The sequence below is a fragment of the Manis javanica genome, chromosome 16 (assembly GCF_040802235.1).
Source record: "Manis javanica isolate MJ-LG chromosome 16, MJ_LKY, whole genome shotgun sequence".
NCBI classification, from domain to species: Eukaryota; Metazoa; Chordata; class Mammalia; order Pholidota; family Manidae; genus Manis; species Manis javanica.
The window spans coordinates 54,183,952-54,211,951 of record NC_133171.1 but is presented as its reverse complement, the minus strand read 5'-3'; the positions used below and the strand labels follow the sequence as shown (position 1 = coordinate 54,211,951).

Sequence of the window (28,000 nt, the reverse complement as noted above, 5' to 3'; positions counted from 1 at the left end):
AGGGCACTTTTTTACTGCTGTAGCAAGTTGACACCCCAAGGACTGGACACCTGGAGAGCATCCAGGAAGGGACAAAGAGGCTGACGCTCCCAGCCTTACGCGCACCAGACTAGCCTAAATGTGGCAAGTAGGCCCCCGTTTTGTCACCATTTATGAATAATCCAGGCTAGACCTTGTGCTAGTCAATTTCTTTATTTGCTCAAATAACACTGTACAAAAATGAGACTCAGACGCCAGCATCAGGAACTCATACCAAATACTCATAAAGCTAAAAAAATATCATTCCAAATAAGAAACTACACACAGAAGGTTCCTGACCCTCATTTCAACACTTATTCTGATCCTTCACATTTTGGTGGTGTGGTTCCTGAACACTCCCTGAAAGAAATCCATAAACAGCTCACCTCACCTCTATTTCTAAGAAGCAGCAATAAAGTTTAATAATGTTCAGTGTATGCTGTGTTGAACTTCCTAAAGCCTTGCCTTAGTTTTGGGATCAGTCCCAACTAAGTGCCCAAGGCCTCTTTGCCCTTGATTTCTCCCCTTCCCCATGGAGCTCCCACAGGTTCAGCACAGCAATACAGTGTCTACCAAGGGTGACAAGAATGAGTTTTAACACCCTCTCCTCTCTGACTTTGTGTTCCAGGCAATGTCCAAGGGCATGTTCGTAGCCCATATAGATAATAAACATGTGGCAAATTGTCCATCTGAGCCAAGCTGTTTAAACTGTTCAGCTGTATAGAAGAGGGGTGTCTAGCAGTCCACACTTCACCTCTGTGCAAAAACAAAAAGGACCCTCTCTCTTTTTCAAGAAACTTGACTGCTGTCAGCTGAGAAATTATCATAAATCTACAAATCTACAATGTCTAGGAAGTGAATAGCACTTCCTGGGGTATGGTCCTCTTGAGCAGTGCATACCTGTGCAGTCAGCCATGGTGATCCAGCTTAAAGCCCTCCCCAACGTCCTGAAAACTACCCAGATTATAGCTATAGTACGAATAATGACATGTATAGACAGTGTAATTTTCAAAACTCTTCACATTCATTTTCTCACTGACTCTTGCCATGTGCCTATGAGATGGGAGAGGTGCAAGACATCAGCTTTGTTTCTCTGGCCATAGAATCATAGAATACAAGGTTGGAAGGATTCTGAGAAACCAAGAATCCCCAGTCCATAGGTTTCCCCTCTCTGGGGCCTACAGAGTTCCTGGGAGGTCTGTACAAATCCACATGGACAAGCTCTGTTAGTCAACTGAATGAAGTATGTGTTGTGCATGGGGGCACCTCTTGTTTAAAGTGCATGTGGATATTCGGGTGAGAGAGCAAATAAAAATTTATTTTCAGAACTAAGATTTGTTTAAAGCTAACATCTAAAAAATATCAGCAGGTCTTCTATACAACAGTGGGCATATTTTAGCCTCTGTGAATCAAGGAAACACATGGTTTAAAAAAAGAGGCACATAGCACTAGGTTTGGCCCCAGATTGCAAAGACCTTAACTCTGGCTGGGTTCAATGCTCAGGCCCAGTGCCTGTTGAGGTAGCTCCCCCATTTCTTCCCTAACTCCAAACTTAGAACCACTGGTTACATAATTCCAGTTGAGGCCCAAGGCCTCCCAGGGAATGCCAGGCAGAACTGCCTGGATCTCAGTGCTTCCCTTCCCTTCCCTTCCCCTTCCTTCCTTCCTCCCTCCCTCCCTGTGTAAGTACTTTAAGAATCCAGCTCAGTGGGGTGTATGGAGCCACAGCATGAAAACGCTCACTACCTCTCTTTAGGTATTTCAGCATAAGGGAGTCAGAAAGAATCCAATGGGCCACCTAGTCTAGCCCAGAATCCAAGGTCTGGAGAGGTGAGGGGACATGTAGAGGGTCTTGTCACAACTTTGGGGCAGGTCAGTGGGTAAACCCTCCTCTCCAAACTCCCAGTCCAGTGCTTATTGCCCCCAATACAGCCTCTGCCTCCAGCTTTGTGGAAGAATGTTTTGTGCATCTCAGTCTCAATAAAGCCACAATGGTGCATGGATGCAGATGGCCGTCCACTCTTCAGTCTTGTCTGTGAAGCACTGGATTGAGACATCATGAAGCATCCTCAGGGTCTTCTGGTTAAAGTTGCCAATTGTTTGACTTATTCAAGGAAACTTGAGTGCAAAGTGCAGCTTTTAATCTGGACTTTGGCTATTATGACTTGTGATGTTCTGGGAAGACCAAAAAAAAAAATATATAGGTTTTAGCCATAGCCCAGTTATCTATGGGCCCCACTCAGATGACAGCCGACTTCTCATTAAGCCGCCGACACACCGCACCAGCTCCCACCTGTGCGCCTTTGCTCACACAGTACCATCCTCCCTGCAGGGTTCTCCTGGTCCTTTCTCCCCATCTACAATCAATGCCTGTCACCTCCTGGAAGTCTCACAGGCCAACTTGCTTCATGACCTCAGTTACCACTGATTTGGCAATTAATTAATATTTAATTCTGTTATCAGTAAACATTCTGTCTTTTCCACTAGCAGAACCTTCCATAGGTCCTTACAGCACCTTGCACAGCTAGGCACATAGGAGGGTCTCAATACCTATTGGTTGAATGAATAAGTAAGTGAATAAATGAATGAATGAGTAGTTTTAAAGCCAGAAAATGGAGTTAGGGCTACTGAGGCTGTCAGAGCTGAAGTTTCTATGGTATCTTTCACAAAGAACCCACATCACTCCATAAGCTGTTACCTTATCCATCCTAGAGAGCAAATTATCCCTAATATCCCCACTCTCCAGGAGAAGACCTACTAAGAAAAGAGAGGTCTAAGGTCATGAGAAGTTCCTACTAGGAAAACAAGCCAATGTAGAGTGAGTACTGGAAAGACAGGGGACAGGTGTCATGGAATAAGACCGCTTTCCCGAGAGACTTATCACACAGCTTCTGTAGGTAATTCCATAATTCTCTAGGTAATAGGAAGAGAGAGTGCTGGGGGATGGTGACATCATTGTATAACGATTGGTTTCCCAGGGGACCGTTTGGATGCAGAAATTCTGGTCTCCTCTTTCCACCAACAAACCTAACATTTCATTCTTTTAAAGTCACACCTACATTCAGTAGCTTCTGCGCTAAAGACAGTCCAATGTCTGTAAGTAGGTTATCTTAAGTGAATTTGAAAAAGGTGGAGAAAACTGTTTATTAGAGTCCCCCAGAAAATATATGAATACTAAGATCTTTAAAAAAAAACAGAGATATCTATTATTTCTAAAGGGAACATCTCAGAGCCTTAGGGGAGGAGGATTGTTAGGAAAAGCAGGAAGCAAATCAGGAGAGTCTACATGATCAGGAGAGGCTGTGCCTAACCAGCCAAGGCAGGGTCTGCGAAGGAGCAGCTCTGGGAGGCTTCCAGGACCCAAACAGCCATCGATCCTTCCCATCTACCTCACCCACCCCTTATCTGATATGTAATCTTTGTTTGGTTATTTAAACAGTATGACAGTCTTGAATTGGGAGACCAAGCAGCAGAACTCGTGAAATAAGAAGTGAGCTGAGACACTGATATTGTCTTATCCAAAGCTCCATAGTGATATCAAAAGCATGAAAATGCATATATAATTAGAGACCAGAGCCAAATAGAGAAGATGCTAATTATGAAGTAAGGCCAGTGAGGGTTTTGGAAAAGCGCAGGGTCAACTATGGGTATACAATTGTCTTTGAAGGCCTCAGCAAGCAGGGAGCATTTGAGCTGGATCCCCAAAGTCCCAACCTAATCAGGGGAGGGGAGAGGGCAGTAAGCACATCCTGTGGTCACTCATGCTGCATTGCCCCTTCTCACCGGCTGGGCTTCTCCGTAGGGGAACTGGGAGTAACTGCGGCGGCTGTAGCGGCGTCCCATGAGGCTGAGGACGGCGTGCCTGTTGCTGCCTGCGAATTTGTTAGCCAGCTCAAAGGCAAACTGGTAGCGTCTCTCAGCAGAGCTTCTGTGCGGTTCAGTGGAGTGGGCCTCCGGGCTGCACAGGGTGGCTGCCAGCTTTCTGAGGGAAGAGTCTGAGAGCTTGTAGAAAAACCTCTTAAAGCTGGGGTGCCGCCTGATCTAGAAGCAGAAAAGATGACAAGCTGTCAGTGTTACCCGCAGGTAATCTCCTCCAGTCAGCTGCCCCTCCCCTAGCTCTGTGCTGCCAGGGGGTACCCCATTGTCCCTGGGACGAGCTCCCACAGCCTCAGAATCTGTTCTGCAAAGGTCAGCTCCAAGCAGCGGGACAAAGTGAAAAAATAGTGCAAGTCTTTGGACTCAGATAACGGATGTTTAAATTGCCTTTACCAGCTGGGTGACTTCTCTGAGCCTCTGTTTGGTCATGTGTAAAATGGGAATAATAATACTCCCCCATTGTTGTTGCAGGGAGGGGATTAAGTGAACAGTTTACATGAAATGTTTCATGCTTAGCACATGTTGGATGAATTTTAGTTCCTACCCTAAGCCTCCTCCTCTTAATGCCTAAATGTCTTAGGCTGGGTTGCCCCAGAGACAAGGGGGCTCGAGTGCAGGTAGTTTATGTGGTCAGTGATCCTGGGAAACTCTGATGGTGGGATGGAGACCTGGGACAAGGATGGGAAGGCAGCCCACACCCAGTTAAGAGTTATGGGAGTCTAATCCACACAATGCCTTAGGGGAGCCAATGTAGAACGTTCCTCAGAGTTATCCCCCGAGGGGGCCAGGGAGTTGGGGTATGTATATACCAGCTCCCATCAGCTGGTGATTGGGGGCTCCTCCCGGGAAGGTGGAGAGTGTTCATTCTGACCTATCACATGAGTGGTAAAGTGGCTCTAGGGGCCAGTCTCAGGCCAAAGGATACCAGTGCTGGCAGAAGGGAGTGGGGCCAGCGTGTACTGTAGTGGTAAGTGAGTCACCCACAGCATCCACTGCTCTGATTACTTATCTGTGACCTGCGATCATATCTGACACCTCCTCAGATGCAATCCGTGTTTGTCTCTCCAGGTAAACTGTAAGTTTTTCAAAGGCAGGGAACCTTCTGCTACATGCTATCTAACAGAGGAGGAAAATTCTAAAAGTTTGAAACAATTGGAGACTGTACAAATGCTGATGCATGTGCCAAGACAGAGTGGAAAGGAAGATAGCAGAAATCCAGATCCATGGGCCTGGCAGGCCGGACTTGGCGAAGGAGACATCCAGGGAGGAGGGGCATGAGCTGAACTTCAAGAATAAGTTGGATGGGGAGGTCCTAGCGGGCAGGAGCAGCCACGGGAGCATTACATTATTGTAAACTAACATTTGTCTCATCTGCTCTGTGTCTGGCAGTTTCTGTATATGTATGAAACTTTGTCAGGTAAGTATTTAATCGCTATTTTGCAAAAGAGGAAATTGAGACTCAAGACAGGTTAAGGGATATGCCCAAGGTTGCCCAGATACAGAGATAGGGATTGAACTCAGATCTCGGTTGTGGGTTGCCGAGGCCCCCAGGTTTGGCCCTGGGGGGACTGAGCAGTCCTCACCTGCTCTCCCACCTGGCCGTCTACTTCTTGCAGAAGGGCCACCAGCCTCTGGATGATTGGCTCCTCTAAGGAAAACAAAGATTGAGGGGCTGTTGACAAGTTCTGCAATAACACATCCATTGATTACAAACAGTATTTTGTCTCTAAAATATGGCACACAGCTTAGTTATGAAGGGTAAAGAAAAATCTCCCCCTAAACTAAGGCTCGAGTATGAGAGCTTTGTTTGAGTTTGCTTTATGGAAAAAGAAGGGATTTGGGCCAGCTGAGCCTCACCTCAGGTCCATTTGACAGAGGGAAAACTGAGACCTCCCGATGACTCTTACCCTGGGTGCAGGGTAGCATGGTCAGGAATGGGAGTCGGGACCAGGAGCAGCTAATCAGAATCCAGGGGTGAGGGGGGGGGCAAAGCCAGGGCTACTGATGGAGCAGGAATGCACCCATTGGCCTGCCTATAAACAGCAGAGTGCAGGTAGCCACTGACACCAAGAGTTAATTGTAAATATTCAGGAAATTTGTGGACCCATTGTTATTAACCGTTGGCAGCTTAAAATCAGGTTTCCCCCCAACATCTACCTTCAGCCTGTTTGCCAGCACACCACTGGTTATGAGACCCAGAGCAAGCGAGGAATTTTATATGAAATATTCAAGCAAACCAGTGAGGTGGGGTGGGGTGGGGTGGGGCGAAGTTACCTCCCACAGAATAGCCAGGTGTTCTCCACCTGAAGAAGATGCTCTACCTGGAACTCTGCTCCAACAGCCCCAGGTGAAAGGCTAGCTCTGCCTCCTCCCTTCTCTGTAGAATCTCCTTGGACAGGGAATTTGTCCCCCACCTCCCCAATGCCCCACTCAGATTCAGCCTGTGAAATCCATGCAAAAGTAAAGCCCCAGGGCAGCTGTCCCAGATGAGAGCAGGGTGGTACTAACTAGATTCACACGCTCCTCCTGCCTGAGGTCGCCCTTCTGGCTTGTGGCTCCTGGCCTGGGAGGGTGCTTCTGAGGATCCAGCCAGTTCCCCTTCTGCCGGCAAGGACCCCTGGAACTCTGGGCTGTCCAGATCTGAAGGCAAAAAGGAGGCAGAGTGAGTGTGTTTTGCACCTGTCTTAGATCCACAAACACATCACGGAATCCAGCTTTTGACAAGAAGCTGTCCCCGAAGGCACTGGCACCAGAGGGGTCCTGGTCTCCCAGGCTCCATGAGCCCGCAGTCTTCCTGGACCAGCCTCAGAGGACTCCACTTTGCCTCCCTCCAGAAATCTCCTCCACCAACCCCCTGCCTCCTCACTGGATGGGAGGGGGATAAGTTCCCACCAAGTGAGCCCACTTCCCCTCTAACTCTGTGAGGCTTAGCCTACCTGAACCTTACTTTCTCCATCTGTCAAATGGGTGTAGTAAGTCTGATCTCATAGGATGGTGAGCAGGTGAGTGAGATAATATGTGTGCAAGTGGCATAGAGTAGGCACTCCAAAAGCATCACTTGCATCATTGTATACCAGTGGTCCTCCCAATTCAGAGCAGTAAAAATGCCTGGGCCGTAGCCTACCTCATCAAACCTGGGTCTCTGTTTCTCTACTAGCTTTTCAGATGATTCTGATGCACTTCTCTGATGAACAGAGGCGCTGCTCTCATACTGCATTTGTTTTTAAGGTTTATGGATATATGTGGGGAAGGCGGGTATTGTGGCTGGTGGATCCTGCTGGCAAGCAGCCCCTCTCCCCTCTCCACAGCCCTCCACACCTCCCACCCTGCTCAGAGCAGAGAGAGAAAGTCAAGACTGAAGGAGAGGCCACAGAGCTGACCAACCCTGCCCTGGAGGAAGCCTAGGGCGGGAGGCAGCCTCTGTTACCATGACAACTGGGCCTGCTCACCAGGAGGTGAGATGGAGGACCGATGGCCCCCGACACACAGGGGCCGAAAGTTGGGCTTCTTGAGTGGCCGGGCTTCCGGGCTGGCGGCATCTGCTGCCCCTGCTCTCTTGGGCTCTTTCGAACCATATTTCTTAAGCGAAAAAGCTTTTCTGAAGCTGGGCTTTTTCTCGTGGGATTTCTTCCTGTACGCTGGAGCCAGGTTTTCTACAGCCACTTCTGGCTCCTGGACTTGAAATTGCTGTGGGGGAGATGAGAGAAACTGAGTCAGGGCCCCGACTTTGAGGATTTGCAAGTGAGCTAGGGAAAGAGATTAGCATCTCCTGAAACCCACTGTGAACCAGAGGGTACAGCCTGGAGAGAAGGGCAATGGATGCTCAGAGCTGGGGAAACAAGTGCAGCCTACAGTGGCCAGAGGAGGTTTCAGGATGGAGGAGGGACTGGAGCCGGGCTTTGGAAGGATGTCGAACGGGGAGCGGCAGGGAAGTTACTATGCCAGGTGGGGGCGGGGGGATTCCACAGTGAGGATCAGTCTCTATACCTGCAATGTCTTGCTCACCTTGTCTCCCTCCTGCTCCTCGGCATCTTGGAGTAGGGTGATGATTGTCTCGATGAATTCTTCTGAAAAAGAACAAAGTGGTGGCTACACTTCAGTGTAAAAAGGCTGAGAAAGACTTTTCTAAGGCCCAAGTGGCTCTCTGGGTGATTCTCCCAGGCAATAGTCCAGGGTGCCAATGAGCTTGCACTGGGCGTCCCAGGCCCCGCCATGAAGTGACTTGTCCAAATCCACAGCCCATATTCAAATCCAGGCTCTCAGAATCACACCACCCACCAAGCCCTTGCCGCAGGCCAATGTTTTCCTTGAATCGTTGCATGTAGGCCCCACCAAGGAGCTGAGGCTGGAGCAGGGAACGTGACCCCAGCCTGGCTCCGGGCCTATGCTTTGGCCCCCATGCTGCCTCTGCAGCCTGCCACCTCAGAGGGTGGTAAAGACAGGTCACTGCCTCTCTCTGGTTCACTTTCTCTTCTGCAAGTGGCCAGACGTTTTACCAGGGCCTCTGAGAAAAGGAGAGGGACTACTAACTGAATTCTGAGGCTCTGTCCAGCTGCAAGTCCTCTTCCTGTCCCCGACTTCCTGCTTGGGAAGAAAGCTCAGAGGGACTTGGACCCCCACCATCTGTAGAAAGGGCCTCTTGGACTTCAGGTTCCTCTGCACCTGAGAAGCAAGAGGAAATGATGGGTGTGTTTTGTCACCTGAGGGTGTTAACTATGCACAGGAGTCAGCAGGGACTCCAAAGTGTGACCCGTGGCCAGATCATGCAAAGGCTTTTCTGGGGTGAAGGTGAGCAACTGGGCAGGGCCATGCCTCTCATGCCCTGGTCCAGACACACCTCCCTGATCCTTTTGAACTTCCATACAACTTCCCTGGACTTCGCTCCCCTCTCCTCCCTCCCCTGAGGACCTCATCCCCCCACCCCGCCACCCCGCATCTTTGCTTGGTGTACAGAGGTGGAGAGTAATGCCTGCTTCCATGGCCAGACTCCGCCTGCATGAAATTATCTCCCTCTGTGGCCTGAAATTCCAGCACTGGGATCCACTCTTCGGTGTTAAGCATTGAACAATTCCTTTTTAAAATGCATGTTCCCCCGACTAGGATGCCCTGTTAAACTGTTCCTCCCTGACACCCAGGGTGACCCTTTCTCCCTGTAGCTCTGGTACCATCATTGATGGGCCACGTGACCTTGAACACATTGTTTTTCTTCCCTAAGCCTCTGTTTACTCATCTGTAAAATGGGGACAATAACGTGTAGTCATAAACTGGCTGTGAGAACTGACTGAGCATGGATACGTATAGGGAAGTGTCTTATTTCATAAGTGAAGAGATTGCAGCACAGAGATGGGGGATGACATAGACAGTACAGCTCAGAACCCAGGTGTTCTGCCTCCCAGGCTCCAGTTCCTACCTGCATGTGCCACCCCTCTTCAAGGGTGTGGAAGCTGAGCCTGTGGAAAGAGGATTGTTGGGGTTCCCTGAAGAGCATTTGCACCGGGGACTTAGCTGAGCTGCCTAAGTGGCAAGGTTTCATGTGTGGAGGTGACCTGCTGGCATCCCTTTTCTCTTCCCCACAGGCCTCCTCACCCCACTAAAGGCAGAGCAAAAGCCAGAACTGGGATGGCAGCCTTTCAAATGGCCCATTCCAGCCCGAAAGAAGGTTTTAGACCTGGAGGCAGCAGCAGCGTTGCTATGGAAACTGTGAGCCTGCTCACCAGGGCTGCTAGAGATGGAGGGGCGATGGCCCCCAACACATAGGGGCAGGAAGCTGGGTCTCTTGGGTGGCCGGGACTTCGGGCTGGAAACATCTGTAGCCCCTGCTCTCTTGGGCTCCTCGGAGCTATGTTTCTTATAAGAAAATGTCCTCTTGAGACTAGACTTTTTATCTTGGGATTTCTTCCTGTAGGCTGGTGCCGGGTTTTGTGGAGCCAGCTTTAGTCCCTGTGGCAGAAGGGCTTGAAGCTGCAGTGGGAGATGAGAGAAACTGAGTCAGGGCCCTAACCGTGAGAAGAGGGGAAAGCTCCTCAAGAAGCAACTAAAGGGCAACAGGTGGTTCAGGCGGCCCCAGGGGACGGAGGTGACAGAGCCCAGAGCAGGGGAAGCTGGGGCTGGAAAGACAGGTGGGACTTGAGGAGAAGGAGAGGGAGAGGGAACAAGTGCCCAGGGGTGCTACACAGACTCTGCTCCTCACCTCTTCTTCCCACTGGTCTCCCACTTTCTGGAGCAATCCCACTATCATCTGGAGTATAGTATCCTCTAAAAGAAAGCAAATGCTCCTGGTTAATCTTTCTAGAGGCACAGAGAACTCTTTCTGGTGACTGTTGTACTTCTGAGACCAGCTGGGGCCTTCTGTATTAAGTGAGCGCCCTCTTGAAACAGTTCCTTAGCCCCAGAAGTGGGGAAAGCACCACAGTCCAGGGGCTGGTCCTTTGGCAAGATCCACAGGGGAAGGTACTAGGCCACGGCATAAAATTGTATGCAAGAAACTTCAGGTCAATCCTTTAAGTATTCAACCTGTGCCCCACTATATCCTTTGAACTTTACAGATCTGTAAATGTCTGCTTTGGGTTCAGCAAGCTGTGTGACCTCGGGTAAGTCTCTTAACCTCTCTGGGCCTTCATCTCTTCCCCATGAACTGTGGGGTCTTAATCTCTATCCCACTTCCCTCAGAAGGCTGTCAGGCCATCAGATGAGGATCTGTGCTTGGAAATACTTTGCAAAGCTAATGCTGATCTAACCTGCAAAAGTCCAGCAGAGGAAACAGTGGAGACCCAGCCTAACTATGAAGGACTCCAGCAGGCTGGACGGAGACCACCTGCCACATTGACGCCTCAATCACATTACCGGGTCTTTACAGAGAAGCCTCAAACCACATAAATGGTTTTCTTTGATACTTCAGTCAACCAGTCCAAAGACAATGTACTCAGCGTGGCCTCTGGTAGTCACCAAATGATCAGGTTACACGAAAGGGGGTACAAACAAAATTCCCTGTTCCCAAGCTGTCTGCAGATTTTTTCACCCCTCGCTATCCTCCCTCGCTTCACTCTCATTTATAAATCCTGTTTGGCTTTTCCCCCCTGACTCAGTCTACCTCTCACATGAAGAAACAATTAGCAAGTAAAATAAAAATCCCCCCCAAAAAACAATTAAATGCCTTTTGGTTATTCTTTGACACACACAGAGCTCTTCCATTTCACATCTTTTAAAATAAGCCCATTCTTCATAGGGAATTGGATTAATACAGCACGATTGATTTTAGTAGAAGCAATAACAGTATGGGTTGTGTGTGATTGTCCTTATTTCTTGGAGACACATGCTTAAGTACTTTAGGATGAAGCGTCATTTTACTTAAAATGATTCAGCCACAAAATTATACACACACACACAAATGAAGGGAATATGGCCAGCTATTAACAACTGTGAGCATATGAGTGTGCAAAAAACTGTTCTTTCCATTCTTCTATATATTTAAATATATATAGAATATATATATATATATTCTATATTCCTCTATTTTCTATTTCTCCTGTAAATTTAAAAAGACTAAAAAATGTCCCACACTTACTGACACACAGGCAGGAGAATTTGCCAGTGGCCATTCTAATTTCCAAGACTCCCTTCTATGAAACTCTAAAATAAGCAAATGTGACCAGAAGTACCAGAAGGGGCAAGATCAGTACACACAGCTTGAGAGTGGCCGTCAAGGTCTAAGCAGTCATCCAGAGCAATGCACAACAGCTGCTCCAGCTGCAGGCAATGAGGACACTGAGTAGATTCAACTCACCGTCAAGGTTTTTGAGCTCCCCTTCCCACTGGTCACCTGGGGCTTGGGAAGAACCCTCCAGGACTCCAACACCCCCTCCTTCGGTGAGCAAGGACTGCTGGAGAGCAGAATCCTCCCCCCCTGGAATAAAGGTGAGAGTAAGTGGTGGAGGGGGGAAGGGGGTGTCAGTGACATTCTTCTGACTTGGTTGATTAACACAGTGAAACATTACAAACTCTGCTGTAGTTTGAGGACCAATCAAAAGTCAGAAACCTGCCAAGGTTTCCATTTGAAAAGAGGCTGCCTCAACCCAGACATCCTTACCCCCCGACCTCCAAAGTACCCCGGACCTCCCTTGGTCTCTTCTCCACATTGAACATGGTAAGTTTTGAGCGCTCACTACAGGGCAAAGCTCCTCCTCCCCACAGGAGCTGAGAGGCATTCAACTCCAGGAGGCTAGGAGTCAGAAACGGAAGGCTCCTTGGGGACCAGCTCCCTCATTTTACAAATGGGGAATTGAAAGTTCCAGAGAGGGGCAGCAACTTATGCAAAGTCACACAAGTTGATCCCAATGGACCAATGCACCCCGAAGCTGGCTCTTTCTACTTCCCAGGCACCCACCTCCGGCCTCACATATGTACTAGTGTGCGGGTAGGGCTTCCCTCCTCGCCTCCCTGCAGCCTTCCCATTTCTTCCAGGTCTGTGTACCCTAAATTAGAGCGCTTTATTTATGGAGCAATTTTCATGTGTCAGCTCTGAACCATGGCACCCCCATGGAAAATATTTGAGGCTCAGAGAGGAAAGTCACCAGCCCCAGGTCACACAGGTAGTGAAATTTGTCTGAGACGTCAAGGTCTCAGTCACCGTGTTGTTCTGCCCCAAAGAAATGTCACAGTGGTCTTATTCCTGACAGTTGCCCCACCTTTCACTCCCTCAATTGAGGGGTTTGAAGAGCCAGCTCAGAGCACCCTAGCCCCTGGGCGGGGCAATGGGGTTGCCATAGAAATGTGCGTGGTCCACTCACCCGAGGGTGCTGGGCCCAGGTGCGCCTGCACGGAGAGTGAGGCAGCAGCCATCCTGAGCAGCCCTGCCCCTTGACCTTCAGCCTCCTGATCTTGGGCCCTCTGGGATTTGTCGGCACATTGTTTCTTGTGACTGTGTTTCCTGCAGGTATCCTTCTTGTCGTGGGCTTTTTTCCTGGAAGCTGGCTGTCCCGGTGACTCGGGGGTTTCTGCAGGCTGGGGGAAACCCTCCTTCCCCTTCGCCCTCCTGCTGCCCTTTTCTTCAGGCTCCTCAGGGCCCACCCTGAGGACGAAGTTCAGCACAGTCTTCAGCCAGCCCTGCTGGGCCCGCCTCTGGGCCTTGTCCTTCTTGGTGTCCGGTGGAGGTCTGCGCTCGCTGGGGAGAAACTCCCTGGGCCCCTCCAGGCTTAGGGCTGCGGCTGTGGTGCCCTGAGCCTCTGCTGACTGAGCTGGGCTCTTGGGGCATCTGGTCCCATCACTGGCCGTCCCCTGAAGCGCCCTCCTGGAGGGGGGCGTGAGTAGGGAAAGGCAGTGGCAGTCGCACGACTCCGAGTCCTTCCGGGGATTCTGTGACCTGTCCAGAGACCTGGCTCTCCTCCCTGAGAGAGACGTCCTCGGGCACCGTGGATGCTCTGTCATGCTACAGCCAAAACAAGCAGCTCTGTTAGAAGAGGCCTACCAGAGACCGCCAAGGTGGGCTCAGGCTGCACCCACCCAACCAACCCGCTAACATGGGTGACACGACTCTCAGAGCTGTTGTCTCGTTTAAATTCCTCAACAGCCCTGGGACGGAGGGCTGTCCTTGTCCACATTCTCCAGAGAAGGAAACTGAGCTCCAGATCTCACAGCTAGTGCATAGCTCCTCAGAGACCCCAGAAGGAACACAGCCCTGCCAGCGGACTCAGTTTAGTCCATGGAGACCGATTTTGGACTTCTGACCACCAGAACTGTAAGATAGCTAATCCTTGTTATTCCAGAACCACTGGGTTTGTGGCATTTTATTATAATGGTAACAGGAAACTAATACAGCCGGACCCAGAGGCCAAGTCCTGCCCTCTGGACTTTGGGAAGCTGATTTATCTTTTCTGAAACCTGCCTGACACACCTTCCTGTCTCCCACAGGCTGTTAAGACAATAAAGAGCAGTAAATGGCAACTGGGTTCTTCCGATTGCTCAGGCCCAGCTGGCAGTCATCCCTGACTCCTTTCTCTCACTCTCACATCTGATCCATCAGCAAAGCCTTCCAAATGGCGTCAGACCTCCACCACGACAATGCACCTTCTCGACCACCACCTGGGTCTGGGCACCCCCTCCGCTCACCTGGGCTGTTGCCATCTCCTCCTAATTAGTCTCCCTGATCTATCCATGGAGAAACTGCCCCCCGCCCCCTGGGGGCTTTCACAGCATAAGTTAGAGCACATCAGCCTCCTGCCCCCAATGGCTCCCCTTGCCCTAGTCAAAGTTAAAGGCCTTACAGTGGCCAGCAAGGCTCTGTGGCCTCTCCAGTCACCTCTCATGAGTCACTCACACAGCCCTACTCACTGTCCCTCAGGCCTGCTTTGTCTCAGGAATTTTTTTTGGAACATACCTCTCCTAGACAATCTTTTGGTTTGTCCTCTCACTTCCTTCAAGACTCCACTCAAGTGTCACCTTCCCAGAGAGGCCCTCTTTGTTCACCCTGCACCAGCACAACCTCTCCCCCTTTACCTTACCTCCTGAAGTTATGCAGTGTCACATATTTATGTGCCTGTTTGTTGTCTGAGTCTCTCTCCCTCTCCTTTATCTGTTTTGCTAGGTCTTGTACTCTTAGTGCCTAGAACAATGCCTGGCACATCACTGGCACTCAGGAAGTACTTACTAAACTAATGAAGAAATGTGTAACACAAACATTCAGTAAGCCGTTCAATATCTAAGGTATCTTCCGATGTGTAGTTAACGTACAGTAAACTTGTCTGGACCTGTCCCATCTTAGAGCAGCAGAGGCCTTTCTGTTGTCCATCCACAATGAAGCAGCTGCCCAAGGAAAAGATGAAAGAACCACCTCCTCTTGGCAGCATTTCAAGCAGGCTGGGTCTGGGCAGTGCACTTACTTTGTGTGTCTTTAATTTGAAATTCCCAGGGCTTTCCAATTTGTCCACAGTGTCCAGCAACCCTTTTCCCCATGGTGGAAGTTGAAAGAAAAATGAAAGATAGTTTTGAATCCCAAACCTGAGCTCCCAGTTTCATATGGGCTTTAGATTCATGGATTGTCTACTCTAATTTGCAATTATAGCCTTAACATGCATCTACTAAGTGTTATTTACTGTATTATGTCTCCACATATTATGTATTTACATCATATCTCCTACATGTACCAGCTGATTCATTACTTTAAAATGTACTCTATTAGCTATGTCCAGCTTAGAAGTAAAAATAAGAATCATCATTGCAATTTCAGATGCACAGGGATCCATGTGAATGGGAAGAAGGTACATGAAAAGAGAAAAGAAAAGGCATGGGGAAATAAAGAGACATTTGAAGGTGACAGTACCATTCAGGAGGACTTGCCTTCTCTCAGTGTGTTCTGGGAAGGAAGGACTAGGGCAGATGGCCAGGGGCCAGTGGGTACCACCAGCACTGGTAGTGGGTCCACATGTGGACAATCTTGGGGGAAATGAGAAAACTGCCCAGTAAGGAAGCAGGTATTTTGGAAGGCTTTATTTGTTGTTTAATTTTCCTTCAAAGGAACATCTGAGTTAGATGAAAACTTTTAGCAATACACCTTTGTACCTTATATGGAAGTTGACTAATATTCTTAAAGCCTCAGAGGCTGAATTACAGTCATGTCTCCAGAATATGGTATGGGGTAGGATGAGGAGAAGAAATCATAGAAGGAAATATTTTTCTTTCTTCTCATTTATTTCTTCCAACGAACATTTAATACGTACCAACCGTATACCAGGAATTATGCTTGATGCTGGGGAAATAATAATGAACAAGATGTTGGTTGTCCCTCAGCAAGAATGTTCTAGTCTTTGGCAAATGGACAGGGGTGGGAGGTGAGTGAATGGTGATGACAGGAGCGCTCTGTCCCCCTGATGCCTGCTCTCTCTTTACTAGCACACGGTCTTAAGAGAAGATAAATTTAGGTAGAAGGTCTATTTCATTTTAAGGTCCAAATAAGCTGAGCCAGAATTTTCAGCCAAGTGAGATGAACTGTATTTACTGAACAGTGTCAGGGTTCTCTCTGCTTTGTCCATATATTCCTGTGCTCAGGGCAGATTGGATGGGGTTGGCAGAGAAGCTGTTCCGTAACAAAACCACCAAACCTGCCAAACACACGGGTCACCCTTGTTCAGCTCAGCCCCTCTTTTTCCTGCAGTAATTTGGCTCAACGGGGCCCATAGTGTGGAGGCCCAGAGTGTCCTTCCCCAGCCAATGGGAGAAGAGGTGCAGTAATCTTTTTAAAAGCTGTCGTTTCTACAGGAACCATTTTCACCTTTGCTGATAGTCGCAGGGTCTTCCTACTACATTCAAAGGACATGTTGCTACTTCTAATCAAAGCATCAGTACACTTCCACCAGACAAGGGTTTTCCTTGACTTTTCAAGAAAACCTCCTTGATTTGGCCATTCCCTCCCTGGAACAACAGTACCCCATGCCCAGAGGGAGGTGAGGGAGACCCAGGAGAGGAGCAGGGGGAGCAGCCCACAGGCAGGGGAGCAGGGGGTGGGTGACATGCCACTTTAGTGATCCAAGAGCGTTTTCCCAGGGCAGAGTCTCTAGGCTCTCCCAAGGCCTCCTAATTCCAAATCCAGGGACCTCTTCCCATTCCTCATCCTCCACGGCTCTCCTCGCAGCTCTCTCCCCTCTGGTAGGTGGGCAGGAGCTCAGCCACTGTCCTCTTCCTCCCTGACTGCGCTCCCCTCTAGTGTTCCAAAGATGCTGTCTTCCAGCGCCAGCCCAGGACGCTGAGAGAGCGCATCGGGCGGAGGAGGGCAAACCGCCCAGACACACTGGAAGAGCCTCCCTGGCCGGTGGGTCCTCAGACCGCTGGAGTCTCTAAGCCTTGAGAAGACTGGGTTTTCTCTCACACACACACCAACATCTATGTGTGCTGAAATGAATTCTTTCCAGACTTGCCAGTTGTAAAATCCTGCCTATCCAGAACTCAGCAAAGCAAGACTTTCTCTTCCCTTCCTCTTTTTTCTTACTTTCTGCTCTGCTTTGCCTGGAGGTGGGCCCACACTCAGCCTGGCTGTCAGGGAAGCCCACCCAGGCCAGGACTTGCTTCCAGACCACTCACCCCGAGAAGACCACTCACCCCGAGACAGCAGCAGACACTCACTTCGTGGAAACCCAGCTGCTCTTGTCAATTTATTGCCTTGGCAAATAATTTCTGAGCAAAGTACAAATCTCCTCAGAAAGACCCAAGTGATCTACAGATCACAGGACTTCTGGTAAGACGTGACACACACCAGTGGCTCGTTTAAAAACAACCACAAACCACCAGAGAAACAGCACAGAGCTGACCTTGAGCTATTGTGGAGCCGAAACTTTGTTGATTTTTTCCAAGTATGTTGCTGTTTTGGGTTTATATTCTAAATGATACCCTGACCTCATCTATACACTATTCTCTAACGTGTTTAACAGCTGTGTTACTCTGTAACAGCTGGGCTGCCAGTTTCATAGTGATCGTTTGTTCCTCCCCTTCTCCACCCCTAAACTTTACACCATAAATATTTAACAAATAGCTGGCTGCTCTGGGAGAGAGTGTGTGGCACAGACGTGTGGACCAAGGGGCAACACGCACAGGCACTCATTGCTCTAGCCTCTAACAATCAGTGGCAATTTGTTACAGCAGCCCAAATAGTCTGAGACACTCATGTGTTACAGTAACACAGTCATCACACATTAACCTACACAGGTTCACAACACCTTATACTTTTCCCGCCCCAAGTGCAAGGGAATAGTTATCTGAGTATATTTGCGATCTGCCCTCCCGGTCTAACTCCAAGTTCCAGAGAGATGACCCAAGCCTGCGTGGGTCCCTGCCATGTCCAAGCTGCCTCAGAGGCTCTCAGCATTTGTGGAGCAAGTGAACAGTACACTGATATATACAAACACAGCCAGCTCACCTGTGTTCTGCCACACAATATCCAGAATACCTTTTCAACTGCATCATCTCGCTTTGTCTTGGCCGTGGCCCTGTGAACCAGATGGGCCGGCAGTGGGACACTGAGGCTCTGAGTGGTTAGGAAGCTTAGCCAAGGCCCCACAGCCGGGAAGCAGAGACGGTTGGGGCTTGGACCCACTTCTTGATTCTAAATCCTTTCTTCTGTGTCCTACACCAAGTGGCCTCCCGTAAATATAGACACACACACATGTGCACACAGGGACTTAGAGATGAGCACACCTGTTATTTCACACTGATAGAGTTAACCACACCTGTACACATGCCCACCATGACTTGTACACACGGAGTCACACATCCACATGTGCCTAGGAGGACATCTGTGTCCCAGAGGCAGAGACTGTAAGCACAGGGCAGGGATCACATGTTCCTGGGCTGGCAGCCAGTCAGTGGGCTGGAGGGTCAGCTGCTGTACCCTTCAATTCACATTTACTTCTCACCAGCCCAGGCCCCATGGACACTCCAAACCCTGTATCTGGCCAAGGTCAAAGCCTTCAACCTAGGCTCCCACAATGGTATGGGTCCCACATGCAGCTCACATTTCCCCACATGCAGTGTAGCAAGATGCTTCCTGGGTAACAGACCCTCAACCTTTCCTGGCCAGAATCAAGCAGGGTTAACAGTTGGTCATCTCTTCCCTCAACACTGGACCCATCCTCCTCCCTTGCCCACTTCTCAAATGTTATGGTGACAATTCAAGGGATTGCTTCTCTTCTGTGGGGTCCTTGGCAGGTTCCTAGGGCTGGAAGCCCCACCTCCTGTAGGCTTGGAGCCCCTGTTGAAACCCTTCCTGCAATGGGCACTCACCACCCTTTGAGGCAGAAAGCCTTCCTTAGATGCAGCTGAAGTCGCTGGTGGCAGTCCTTCTCAGCCCTGAGGGAGACCATGTCACCCCTGAGTCCTCTCTGTTCCAGTCCACCACCCCGATTGCCCAGGTCTCTCGGTTGTTCCTCAAATTACAATGCTTCTGCAGCCATTCCCTGCCTGGGCACTCTTCCCTGGCCATTCCGCAGCTGCTCCTTGTCAAAATGCAAGGCCAAGGCCCAGGCCCAGGCAGAGGCTCCAGCCAGGGCCCAATTGCAACAGGGCCCTCTGGGATCTTTGCACAAAGCCTCAAATCATGGAGGCATTTGAGTGGCCACATGGCGCCATCGGGAAGGTCAGGTCTGCCTGGTCCAACCTGCAGCTCAGTATAAAGGGGTGGACTTGGACTGTCTGCCTGTTCTTTATTGTCACCACCAAACACACTTATCACCTGATGCCTATTTTCCAAAAGGTCAAGGATTTGTGCCTGTTGAGGATCTTTCAAAACCCAAAGAATAACTCCCTAGTGGTGGGGCATCAGGCACAGTGAGAGAGCAGTGGGGTAGGCTGGCTGTGGCAGTGTGGTCCCTATTCACAAAGCCAGAGACCTCCAGAACTGCCACTGCTCCCCTCCATCCAGCACTGGAGTTTGTACCCCACAGCTGCCCCCACTCGTCCCCACCCCATCTTGTCCTCTGCCCAAGACCATGGGCAATCAGTATGATACCTGTCACAGCAGCAGGCCACCAGAAGCTCTTCCCAAAAGATGTCCCTGTCTTTAGAATTTCCAAGAGCCTTAAAATTATAGACCCTCAATCCAGGCATAGATAGTAATAACACCTCCCCTTTAAAAGGGATTTCCCTTTACTATGTATCTTCACTTAAAGTCTATAACTTGACCGACAACACCCAATAGGGAAATGAGCAGGAGAGGCATGTGATGTTGCCCCCATTCTACAGATAAGGAAACTGAGGCTCAGAGAAGTAAACTTCTGCTCAGGGTTGCTGGCTGGGAAGTAAGAGGTTCAGAGTTTCTAAAGTTCAAAGCTGTACAAAGTTCAGTGCTTTTTGCATGGCACTGGCTGAGATGACTTCACTGAAATATGCTCTATCTTTCTTTCAAGAGATGAAGAAACTGAGGCCCAGGGAGGGCCCAGCAAGCCAGAAGCACAACTGGGCCTGGACTTGGAGTCTGACTCCTGGGTCTCTCCTCCTTTCAGGACCCTAAAATACCAACCCAGTGCTCCAGGCCCCTGAGAAAGGAGTATCATTCAACCAACCTCAGACCACGAAAGTCGCTCTGTCCCCAGACACAGTGGCCGGGACCTCCAGCCCAGGGGCTCGGAGCCGGGCGTCCCCCGCAGTGTTGGGTGTTGGCAGACACCGCAGAGGCTGAAAGTTGTGTCCACTGAGGGTAGGTAGCCCAGGGAGAAGATGATGCTATTCCTGCCACAAGCTTCTAGAGTGTCTCTGAAGATGCTCTGGTCAAGTTTTATAACTCCGGGAGCTTAGCTCATGACAGCCAATCCTGAGAGCTGAGGGCCTGGCTGTGCTGGCCTCTCACCATCACTGCCGGACCCAGCCTATCCCAGGACTGCTTTCTGCTCTTCCAGTGATAGGAGGCTTACCTCAGCTACCCTGGAAAACAACAGTTTCATTTGGCAACTTCCTTATTACACCTCAACCCCAACAAGAAACCAATGCTCAGAAAACAACCTTAGGCCTGGCTGGAGGAAAGCCAGCCCATGGAATAGAAAACAAGGACTTCTGAGAAAGGAGGATGGAACAAGGAGAAAAGGGCAGTTCGTATTGCCTTCACACTCTCCCTCAGCTTTCTGAAGAACTCCAAAGAGGGAAGGATCTAGAAAAAAAGGTCATTGCGTACAACACATACATTCCTTAAGCTGGAGGAAAAACTCAGAAGGAGAAATTGAGAAGGGGCATGCTTTCCAAACCCCACTACCCCTGGGTAGGGTCTCTGTGAATCCTGACAGAACATTCTAAGAAATGTGAATTTTAAAAATTCACATTTTCACTTTCTGTAGTTTCTGGATTTTTTAGAGAGTTTGTGCATGTATTTGATCAGAAAAGAAAAACTAGCTTTATGTCAACAAAAGCAAAACATGTCAGAAATCATCTTTTGTTTAATGATATGGGCAGGCCTTGCAAAGTGAATATTGAAATCACTGAGCTTTGGAGTCACCCAGACTGGACAGTGTGACCTCTGGCAGGGGACACCATGTCTTTGAGTTTGTTTCTCACTCAAAAACTGAGTGGTCACCTTAGAGGCTGATTGTTAGGACCAAATGTGGTAATGCTCATTAGGAAAAGAAGAAAATGTATTGAGTGCCAGGCACTTTTCTAAGTATTTTCTGAGTACTAGGGGTGTCTAGCATCCAGTGCATGCCCAGTAAAGGGCCAGTATTTTACAATTGGTAGCAGAGTCATTAATGCTTTGTTCAGTCTGTCAGCAAACAGGTTTTGGACCCAGCTATGTGCTGGACACTGTCTCAATACTGAAGCGCTTACTCAGGCTTCAAACAAGAGTTAAATTGTAGGCCATATTTTTCATTTATTTACCAAAACTGTGTTCTTAACCATATCCTCCAGACCCTGTGGGCATCATACACGCTCCTTATTCAGAGGTAAATAAGCCCCACCCACCCACATGGAGGTCACAGTGCAGTGGCGAAGAGAGACATACAGAAAAAATTATAAGGAGCAGGTGGAAGGGAATGGGGAGCCCCTCTTGCATGGATATAGAGTATTAATTTGGGAAGATGAATGGTAGAGAAGGTTGTACAATAATGTGAATGTATTTAAGGCCACTAGGCTGCTGATTTAAATGGTTAAAATGGTAAATACCATTTTATGCATATCTTGCCACAATTTTTTTAAAAAGCAGATGGAAAAGCAAGGGCTGAGGGCCACATGGGGCATTGTGTGCCCAAACCTACCCTACGACCCAGTAATTCCAGTAAACTGCAGGTATGTACAATCCCAGGTTTTCCTGGGAGAGAGAACCATCCTGGGGACACCATGGGCATTGAACACCTTCTCTACCAGGCAGAGGGGTGAGCTAGCCCTGTCCTCCATGCCCATCAAAGACCAAGCCTTGAGCAGGGATCTGTGATGAGACACTGGCTGCCTGATGCATGAGGCCCGGTGTCAAATGGCAACGGAGGGTGCCTTGTTCAAAAAGTGTTAAGAATTTCAACACAGAGACAGCAGAGCATGAAACCAATTGCAGGCCTTTCTGAGCGTGGGCCCCGTGCAGCCGCCCAGGCTGCGTAATCACAAGGGACTCTGATGGGGACAGCTCCCAACCAAGTGTTGCGAGGAGAGGTGACAGAAGAAGCAAGAGAGGAGACTGAGAGAGAACACTTTTTGAAATTTTTATATAGGTAGAACATTTAGAAAAATCCACTAATCTTAATTGTATAGCTTGATGAATTTTCATAAAGGGAATAAACCCGTGTAACCGGCACCCAGATTAAGAAGCAGAACATTATCAGCACCCCAGAAGCCAGCCCCCTTGTGCTTCTCTTGGGTACCACTTTCCTGACTTCTAACAGCTTAGATCATTTTTGCCTGTGTGGAGGTGTTGCGTAAATGGGAATCAGGCTGCCGGCATTCTTTTAGGTCTGGCTTTTTCACTCTATTCCATGTTTGTGAGATTCAGCCATGCCACTGTGCATAGCTGTAGTGGTAAATTCTCAGACTGACAATACAAGTGTCGGAGAGAAGCAGGGCACCCAGAACTCTGACCCACTGCAGGAGGAGTGAAGAATGGTGCCATTGCCTTGGAAAACCAGGCAACAACATCTCCTAAAGCTGACCAGCACCACCCAGACACAGACAGGACAGAAACACACGCACAAGCAGCAGGGATGAGTGCTTATATCTGCACTGTCTGTAATAGCCAAGAACTCAAAACCTTGGAACTACTCAAATGCCCCCTAACAATACAATGAGTAAATAAGCAATGAGATATTCACAACATGGAGACTTTTTCCTTTTCCTGAGAGTCTCTTTATTTGTCTAGAAAGATTCTTCATTCTCTTGCGTGGCCTGGGTACACAACAGGGGGTCATAGAAGATAAACTTGGTCTTGAGTAAAGGTGGAGGCATTAAATTAAAAGGGGGCAGTAGAATATGATTTCAGTTATTTGTGGAGTATAAAAACAAAGCAAAACAGAAGGAACCAGACAGCATTAGACTCATAGACACTGAGAAGTGACTAGGGGTTACCAAGGGGGAGGGGAGTGGGTGGGGGCGAGGAGAGGGAGACTGCTGAACCACTGCGATGTACATGTGATTAAAAAATTTTTTAATTAAATTTAATTTATTGTAAGTTTTTAAGAAAAAGAGGGGGCAGTAGAAGAGAGTGTCCCAGTCTCAGGAACCACGGGTGGGGCGCCTTTGAGTGACACATTTAGGAGAGTTTTCACAAGACACACTCAAACCCATGTGAGTTTGGAATCCCAATGCCCAGATACCCGCCCCTGCCCCTACAAGAGAATTTGCATTACGGAAAAGGAGAACAGGTGCCTTTGGTGACTCAGGAGCAAAAGGCATGTGTGTGAGCATGCCCCCTCCCAGGGCCACCCTCTCCCTGGAATCCACGGTTTCAAGGTCCAGCCCCACCCTGTGTTTGGGCCTCCCAGCCCGCCGAGCTTCCTGGAAAGATGTGCTCTTCCCTTTCCTCACTGAGAGGTTCCTGAAAGACTGACTTCATCTTTTCTTCTCTAGCCAGTTCAGGACCAAAGACCAAAGTCTCTTGGCTGGAAGGTAACCTCGGAATATTCTTTTCCTTCCTGTGCAAATGGCTGAATTTAGGTCTTTTGCCTGAAGTCCTTGATGAATCTCAATTCCCTTCCACATTCCCCTGCCTCAGTGATTTCTTCTCTCCCCCCAGTAGCTCCCAGAATGTCCTCTCCCTCAGCTGTTCCTCGGGCCCCCCTGCAAGTGGGCAGCTCAGGTGATCATCCTGTTGGCACAGCTTTGCCATTGGACAGAGCTGCTCTGCAGCCCAGCTCCCCACCCCCAGTTGGAAAAACTAGTAATAGTAAAACAACAGCAACCATTTGTGAAATTTTATTATTAATATTGCATTTTTAATTATATATCATTATATATCAGGCTCTGTTCTAAGAGCTTTTACATGCGTTATTTATTTTTACCCCATAATACTATTTATAAAGTAGATACTGTTATTGTAAAGATCTGAAAAGTGACTCTCAAAAAGACAAAAAAAAAAAAAAAACCACTTAAGTGACACTGCTAAATGGCAGATTAAAACCTGTCAGTCCCCAAAGCCTGATATTAACCATGGCACTCCACTGTTTCCTGAACCACAGTTTTCACAGCTGTACAATGGGACTAAATGATGGCGACCTTGCAGACTTGCTGGGAAACTTCAAGGAGGTGATTCACATGAGGTCCTAGCCCAGGGCACATAGCACTTGGGCAGTGGTAGCATTAGGTCTAGAAAAGCTCACAATGAGGTGTCATGTGAGGGACTGGCGTCCACACCTCTCTCAAGGGATCTGCTCCAAGCCTAACAGTGCTGCGTGAGTGAAGCACACTGGAATAATTCCCTCTCCTAAGGCGGACACTGGCTTGTTCACCTTCCCTTCTCTGGCTTGGCTCTCAACCCTCTACATCAATGAAGAAAGCACTTGGTTAACATGGCTCATTCCAGGGTTTCTCACCTGGGCTTTATTGACAGTCTGGAGCAGATAATTCTTCGTTGTGGGGCTGTCCTGTGTATTGTAGGATTGTCAGCAGCAACCCTGGCCTCTACCCACTAGATGCCAGCAGTACCACCATGCCAGTAGTGAGAACTAAAAATATCTCTAGACATTGCCAAACATCCTCTAGAAGACAAATCACTCCCAGCCAAGAACTACTGCCTTAGGCAATAGTGACATGTAATAATGTCATCCAACTAGGAGTCCCCAAAGGTGGGCAGTTTCAGGTTTGGTGCAGCAGCTCGATGATGCCAACAAGGTGATGATGCTTATCACCTCATGATCACAAGATGGCTGCCATGATCCCACTGTGCCACCATCACAGTCCTTTTCAAAGGCAAGCAAGAGGGACAAAGTCATGTGTCATTTATGGCTTCACCTTTAATCCAAAGAGTTTTTCCAGACCCTTCTCAGCAGCCCTCAGGTATCTATTGACCAAAACTAGGTAAGGCCCATCCTTAGCTACAAGGGAGGCTGGGAAAATGACTATGTGGTCAGGAAGAAGAACATTGGAAATGGACTGGGCCCTCCTGACATGGAAGCATAGGCACCCCTCCCACCTGGGGGAATGATTTTTCTGCTTTCTTTACTAGACCATGAGCACCTTCAGGACAGGGGCCTCCTTGTGTTTTCCTCTGTATCCTCAGAACTTAGCCCTGTGTTCAGCACTGAGAAAGTGCTCAATCAATTCCAGTTAGACAAATAAATGAATAAATGAGTGAACGAATGAGTTAATTACTGAATCAATTATTTGACCTTTCCTCTTCCTTGTTTAAGTCACTAAGAGCCCTATATAGGCAATTATTTATTCACATGCAAACTAGACATTATCAATGCAAATGATAATGCAAACATGACCCAGTCCTCCAGCAAGCCATGATTCCTCTGACCACTGGACATGCTGTTCTCTCTGCCCAGAACATTCTTCCTGCTGCCTCCAACCTCCCCTTGCCCATCTTTCAGTGGCCTGCTCCTTCTTCCTCTCTAGTTTCTGGTTCGACATTGCTGCCCCGGAGAAGCTTTCCCTGATCTCCCAGTGTGGCTCCGAGGTCTCTGCTCCACCCCTGCTAAACTCCCATGCTGTCCCATCCTAGCACTTGTTGCTCTGGGCTGTGACTCCCTAGCAGTGAATCAACACCCGTGGGAGCCACAAGAGCACACCCTTCACCAGCAGCTTCTCCACAGACTTCTGTTGACTGAATCATGTATACCAGGGTTTGGGAAAGTTTTCCTGTAAAGGGATAAATTACTTCCAGCTTTGTGAGCCATATGACCTCTGTTGCAACTATTCAACTTTGTGGCTGGAATGAGAAAGCAGCCATAGATAGTAGGTAAACAAATGAGTATGGCTGTGTTCCAGTAAAACTCTTTATGGGCACTGAATTTACATTTTATATAAATGTCACATGCCATGAAATATTATTCTTAAAATAATTTTTTTCAAACATCTGAAGATGTAAAAACCATTCTCAAAGTCTATCAGGCCACACAAAAACAGGTGACAAGCCATAGCTTGCTAACTGATTAACAGGGAATCATCTGCTTTGGGCTGTTCTGGGTTGTTCTTAGAGATACAGAAGGACCACTCAGAGCAGCAACGCAACAGTATTTCTTAATATCAGGCCCTAAATTAAACTTGAAAGTACATTAAATGACCTAGCCATTACATCCAGTAGGCTGTATTTTAAGAAATCAAAGATGATTTCATATTAAGGAACTGTTAATATCAGGAAATATGTCAATACGTTTACTCAAAACTGTCTGACAATTTCTACATGCCCTTCTGATGGTAATTTTTTAAACTAGGAAGAGAAGTGTTCCCTTCATGCATCTAAAAAATAAGCAAATACATGGATGGAGCTGGAGGGTATTATGCTCAGTGAAATAAACCAGGCGGAGAAAGATAAGTATCAAACGATTTCACTCATCTGTGGAATATAAGATCAAAGAAAAAACTGAAGGAACAAAACAGCAGCAGACTCACAGAACCCAAGAATGGACTAACAGTTACCAAAGGGAAAGGGACTGGGGAGGATGGGTGGGAAGGGAGGGATAAGGGGGAAAAATGGGGCATTACAATTAGCACACACAATTTAGGAGGGGGGGGACACAGGAAAGGAAGTATAACACAGAGAAGACAAGTAGTGATTCTACAGCATCTTACTATGCTGATGGACAGTGACTAATCGGGTATGTTTGGGAGACTTGATAATAGGGGGAGTCTAGTAATCATAATATTGTTCAAGTAATTGTACATTAACGATACCAAAATTTAAAAAAAAGCAAATAGAAGGAAATAAAAGAGAAAACAAACTTGAAATAAGAAATTTAAAATCAGTATTTGGGAAGTGGAAGCCAAGGTTGATCCTCGAAGCACTGCTCACAGCCTTTTCTGCCCTTAGTGAATTTCATTGCTAGTCAGCTCCCACCTTCCTTTTAAGTTCAGGGTAGGACCAGGTTTCCACCTGCAGACGCTGCCTGCAAGGTGAAACTTGAGAGCCAAGCCTTTCTGACCATTCTGAAATCCCCCCCACCCCACCCCCCTGCATCCCCACCCTCAAGAATGTGATCAGACAGGAGGGCCTTTGGCACTAGGCCCATGTTGGAGGGGACTCACCAGAAAATGAGCCATGCGGGACAGACCTTGAAGGTCTTATCTATCAAAACAAGAGCCTACTGACAGGCAGGCAAGCCTGTGGGGCCGACTGCTGGAAGCAGAGCTGCTGTACTGTGAGAGGAATGCATGTCTGCGTGCGATTGAAAACACCAGAGACCCCATCACCCCACTGTTTTGAATAAGCTCTTCTGGGATCTTTTTTAAAGAAAACATCATAGCATCACTTTAGTATTATTATTATCATTATGATTGTTACTGTTATGCTCACAGATGGGAACATTTAATACATACTGTTCTACAACTCACTCTTTTTTTTTTCTTTTTTATGTTCCCGTGGTGGTGGTTCCACAATAAATGTTGTCATAAGCGAGTTTCTTGGCCAAAGAGCAGACAACACTCCCTTTCTTGTTTCTAAGCCCCAAATAGTTTCTTTTCTTAGCAGGTGAAAAGGTTCAGACCTGTAAGGACAGTCAGTACTCAGGAGTGGTGTTCAGCGATGTCAGACTTCCAAGAGTTGGAGTGGAACCTGCAGGCCCCACTCCCACCCCCAACCTAGACAGGCAGGGATGTGGGGAGGGGACAAGGAGGTGGGTCAAAACCAGCTTGTACACAACTAGGTCACTGCCTCCCTCCTCAAGGAAACATCCCTCCCTCTTTATAACCCAAGACAGTTGAAAAGTAGGACATCCAAGTTCAACTTTTCCTTTCTCGCTTGGGGTTCTGAGAGGTAAGTAAAATTCTCAAGGCTTAGTGGAAGACATGAAGACTAAGAATATCCCATGCTTGGAATATTCTTGATATAAATTATATACATTGTCTTATAGAACAAAATCACCCTAAGCCTTCCTGCACCACATTCCCTGAAACATGGTTTTATGAACTCTAAATGTTCACAGACAAGGATAGCATCACCATTTGGCAAGCGGCCATGAGACCCCAGCTCTGCAGCTTTGGGAATGTCCGTGTGTCCATTCCA

The 28,000-nt window shown here is 48.3% G+C and overlaps 1 protein-coding gene across 2 annotated transcripts; it reads right to left on the bottom strand.

The window, feature by feature from the left end:
• BNIP5 (BCL2 interacting protein 5) lies at positions 1-20,100 on the bottom strand. 2 transcript variants are annotated; one of them, XM_037015563.2, is made up of 12 exons: positions 19,935-20,100; positions 12,681-13,318; positions 11,678-11,797; positions 10,085-10,149; positions 9,609-9,855; positions 8,425-8,556; positions 7,900-7,961; positions 7,344-7,581; positions 6,403-6,534; positions 5,478-5,542; positions 3,802-4,059; positions 1-2,193 (listed from the first exon to the last, which is right to left on the bottom strand). In XM_037015563.2, exons 2-12 carry the CDS (start codon positions 13,315-13,317, stop codon positions 2,158-2,160), a joined length of 1,992 nt encoding a protein of 663 aa, XP_036871458.2. In that variant the 5' UTR covers position 13,318; positions 19,935-20,100; the 3' UTR covers positions 1-2,157. The 2 variants fall into 2 exon arrangements, with proteins under 2 accessions (XP_036871458.2, XP_017504318.3); XM_017648829.3 differs by lacking the exon at positions 19,935-20,100 and adding an exon at positions 16,981-17,071.
• Between the last annotated feature and the right edge of the window lie 7,900 nt (positions 20,101-28,000).